General features: G+C 35.3%; 1 protein-coding gene across 1 annotated transcript; it reads left to right on the top strand.

Moving 5' to 3' along the window:
• Nucleotides 1-2,107: 2,107 nt before the first annotated feature.
• Nucleotides 2,108-2,548, top strand: LOC137640781 (piggyBac transposable element-derived protein 3-like). The gene has a single exon (XM_068373253.1). The coding sequence runs from the start codon at nt 2,108-2,110 to the stop codon at nt 2,546-2,548; it is 441 nt and encodes a 146-aa protein (XP_068229354.1).
• The last annotated feature ends 630 nt before the right edge of the window (nt 2,549-3,178 follow it).

Genomic DNA, 3,178 nt, shown 5'->3' with positions numbered 1-3,178 from the left:
ATACACAAAAAAAGGTAAAATGAAAGGATTAAAACACTTCTTCAGAATGGATTGATCACCGAAAATCTTGAAAAACTTTCCCAATAAACAAATTTTTTGTGCAATTGAAAAAGACAAAATTAGATTTGCTGTCGATAATCACACCTAAAAGAGTCATAAAAAGTTAAAGAAACATTATCATTGCTGAGACGCGGATGTTGAGTACCCACGGTCCTTGACTTACTTACAATCATACTTTGAGTTTTGTTAGGATTCAACTTCACCATCGAAATTTGCATAGTATTATGTACAGGATGGTATAGTCTGGAAAGAGAGAAGCGCTGAATGCAAATGATAGAAAGAATTAAGGAAAATCTTGTGTAACATGCAAAAAGAACTAACGGAACGACGCTGCTGAAGATTAACCCATTTCAGCTCAGTGGTACATATATGGCACATTAACAGCATGATGTAATATTGCATCATACATTGCTCTGGGCTGAGACAAGCCTGAACAATTGTATTGGGAATGCACACCAGACCTACCTGCTACGACATGTTCATATGAGTACAGTCCCTCAAAGCTGCCAGTCTTTGCTCTGCTGTCACTTTGAAAGAAGTGCCGCTGTTCTCTGCCCAAAACAATGGCTTCTAGTACAAAGTAAGTATATTTTGCACATTTCTTTGATAAATATGTTCTTTTGGTAATTGCATGTGTTGAACAAGTAATAAACTGACCTCTCTATTTAACTTTCATATTTGTCTAGTCCATTCTTTTTTTCTGCATATCATTTTATATTTGATGTGCCATATATGGTTCGCTGAGCTAATACAGGTACATTTTTTTCTGTGTACACATATTTTGTGAATATCGAATTTGTAGCATATTTTAAATCCATTTCATGTTTCATATTTCAGATCCCTGACTATGCATGACATTTTAGCTATATTAGAAGAAAAAGATAGTCATGCAAAAGTTTACATTGAGCCTACAGATACGGGCCTATTGACTGATGAAGACTCTGCTGATGAAGACGATAGTGGATTGATAGATAATTTATTCGGCCAACAACTGACTGGTAATGCTGAAGCTGTTTTCCATGACGGACGACGTACGACTGAAGATGATTGTGAACCTCAACTGAGTGGTAATGATGAAGCTATTTCCCACGACGAACGTCGTACTGCTGAAGATGATGGTGCGACGCATAGCTCTTCACCTATCAATAGCTATAAGACTCCCAAATGGAGTCTTGGCACTTCTCTCCCACCTAGTGACTGTATGTTTCCCGAGGCGAATTATGCAAAATATAGGGATTTTATTCCAACTGAACTTTTCGAACTATTTTTTGATGATGATATGTGGATCAGACAATTATCTATGCAACTCTCAAAGGTGAAACAGACTTCTTGGTAACCAAAGATGAAATGAAAGTGTTCATTGGAATTTTGATAGTGTCTGGGATCGTTCCTGTATCTTCTCAGATGATGTTTTGGAGAAATTCATCTGTGACAAGAAATGCAGCTGTCTATCAAGCAATGAGAAGAAGAAAATTTGAAAAAATCATGCAATTCATTCATTTTTCTGATAATTCTAATAGGATACAACTGACAAATATGCCAAAGTTCGTCCACTCGTTAGACATATAACAAAGAAATTCATTGAGTATTTTCAACCCGTGAAGTCACTTTCTCATGATAAGCAATGGTCGAATATTATGGTAAGCAAGGGTGTAAACAGTGCATCTGAATGAAACCAATTAGATTTGGCTATAAAGTTTGGTGTCTTAATTCAGACGATGGTTATCTAGTCACCTTAGATCTTTATCAAGGACGTACCTATGAAGGAAATGAAGTGAACGAGAAGGTATTTGGCAAATATGCTGCTACAGTCTTGAAAAACATTGATTCATTGTCAGAAGATAAACGGTCACTTCCATATAATATATATTTTGATAATCTCTTCACTTCACTTCAACTTCTCACAGAACTGAAGGACAGAAATTAGGGTGCTACAGGGACAATAAGAGCAATCAGGTGTAAACACTATCCTCTGAAATCAGTTGATTCTATGAAAAAACTAAAGAGAGAAACGGCAGAGTTCGCTACAGACAAGGTGAATAAAATCATGGTATGTAGATGGATGGATAATGCAGTCGTATCAGTGGCATCAACAGTCCATACAAACAATGCCTCAAGTAAAGTAAGAAGGTACTCACAGAGCGAGAAAAAGAATGTAGAAGTTGACTGCCCAAAGATAGTTCAAGAATATAATCAACATATGGGAGGAAGTGATAGGCAGAACCAAAATGTAGACAAATATTGTATTGGTATTCAAGGGAAAAAGTGGTATTGGTGTATATTTACTTGGCTGATTGATGTAACAGAACAAAATGCTTGTTTGTTGCATAAGAAGTTTGGCGGGGGATTGTCACAGTTTGAATTCAAGGAACAGATTGCTCAGACATATCTTACTCGGTTTGGTACACCACCGAACGGAGCTGGGAGACCACCATCCTGCTCAACAAAGGGTGACAAACGAGTGTTAGAAGATATTCGTTTTGATTGAATAGAACATTATCTTGTGGAAACACAAGATAACAAAAGATGTGCTTGGGAAGGATGTAAAAAAAGACCTTTCAGTCAGTGTAGCAAATGCAATGTAGGACTCTGCTTGGCATGTAATCTTTCATTTCATACTAGATAATGATGATGTGTTCTAAGTATTTATATTTTGATCAATATTGTATTTTTTTTACCTGTTAAATGTAAGTGAAACTTGAAGTTATATGTATTTCAACACAATTTGATACTGAGTAGGAATTTAGTAGCTCACTCCAAGGTTCAAATGCTTGTTTTAGTTTGAAAATTTTACAGTATTTGGCATCATCTTACTAAAATTATTAGATTTGTAGTACCCTAAAACTGTAAAATAAATTATCAATTTCAAATAAATAAGTGTATTTCGAATAGAGAACCTTTTTTTTTTTCAACATAAAAAATTGTACTTGGATGTGCTCAGTGGTACATATATGGCACATCGTATTCTAGAAATATTATTGCAGATAAATGTGAACCGAGACGTTTTCGTAATCTTTTAGGAAGGACAGACACAGAAAATGTTGAGTAAGATGAAATTGCAACAAAAAAAATAATTGGAGCTGAAATGGGTTAATATCTAAATCGAGAATAAGAAATA

The sequence above is a fragment of the Palaemon carinicauda genome, chromosome 5 (assembly GCF_036898095.1).
Source record: "Palaemon carinicauda isolate YSFRI2023 chromosome 5, ASM3689809v2, whole genome shotgun sequence".
Classification (NCBI taxonomy): Eukaryota; Metazoa; Arthropoda; class Malacostraca; order Decapoda; family Palaemonidae; genus Palaemon; species Palaemon carinicauda.
The sequence above is the reverse complement of the archived record's forward strand: the minus strand, read 5'-3'. Positions and strand labels throughout refer to the sequence as shown.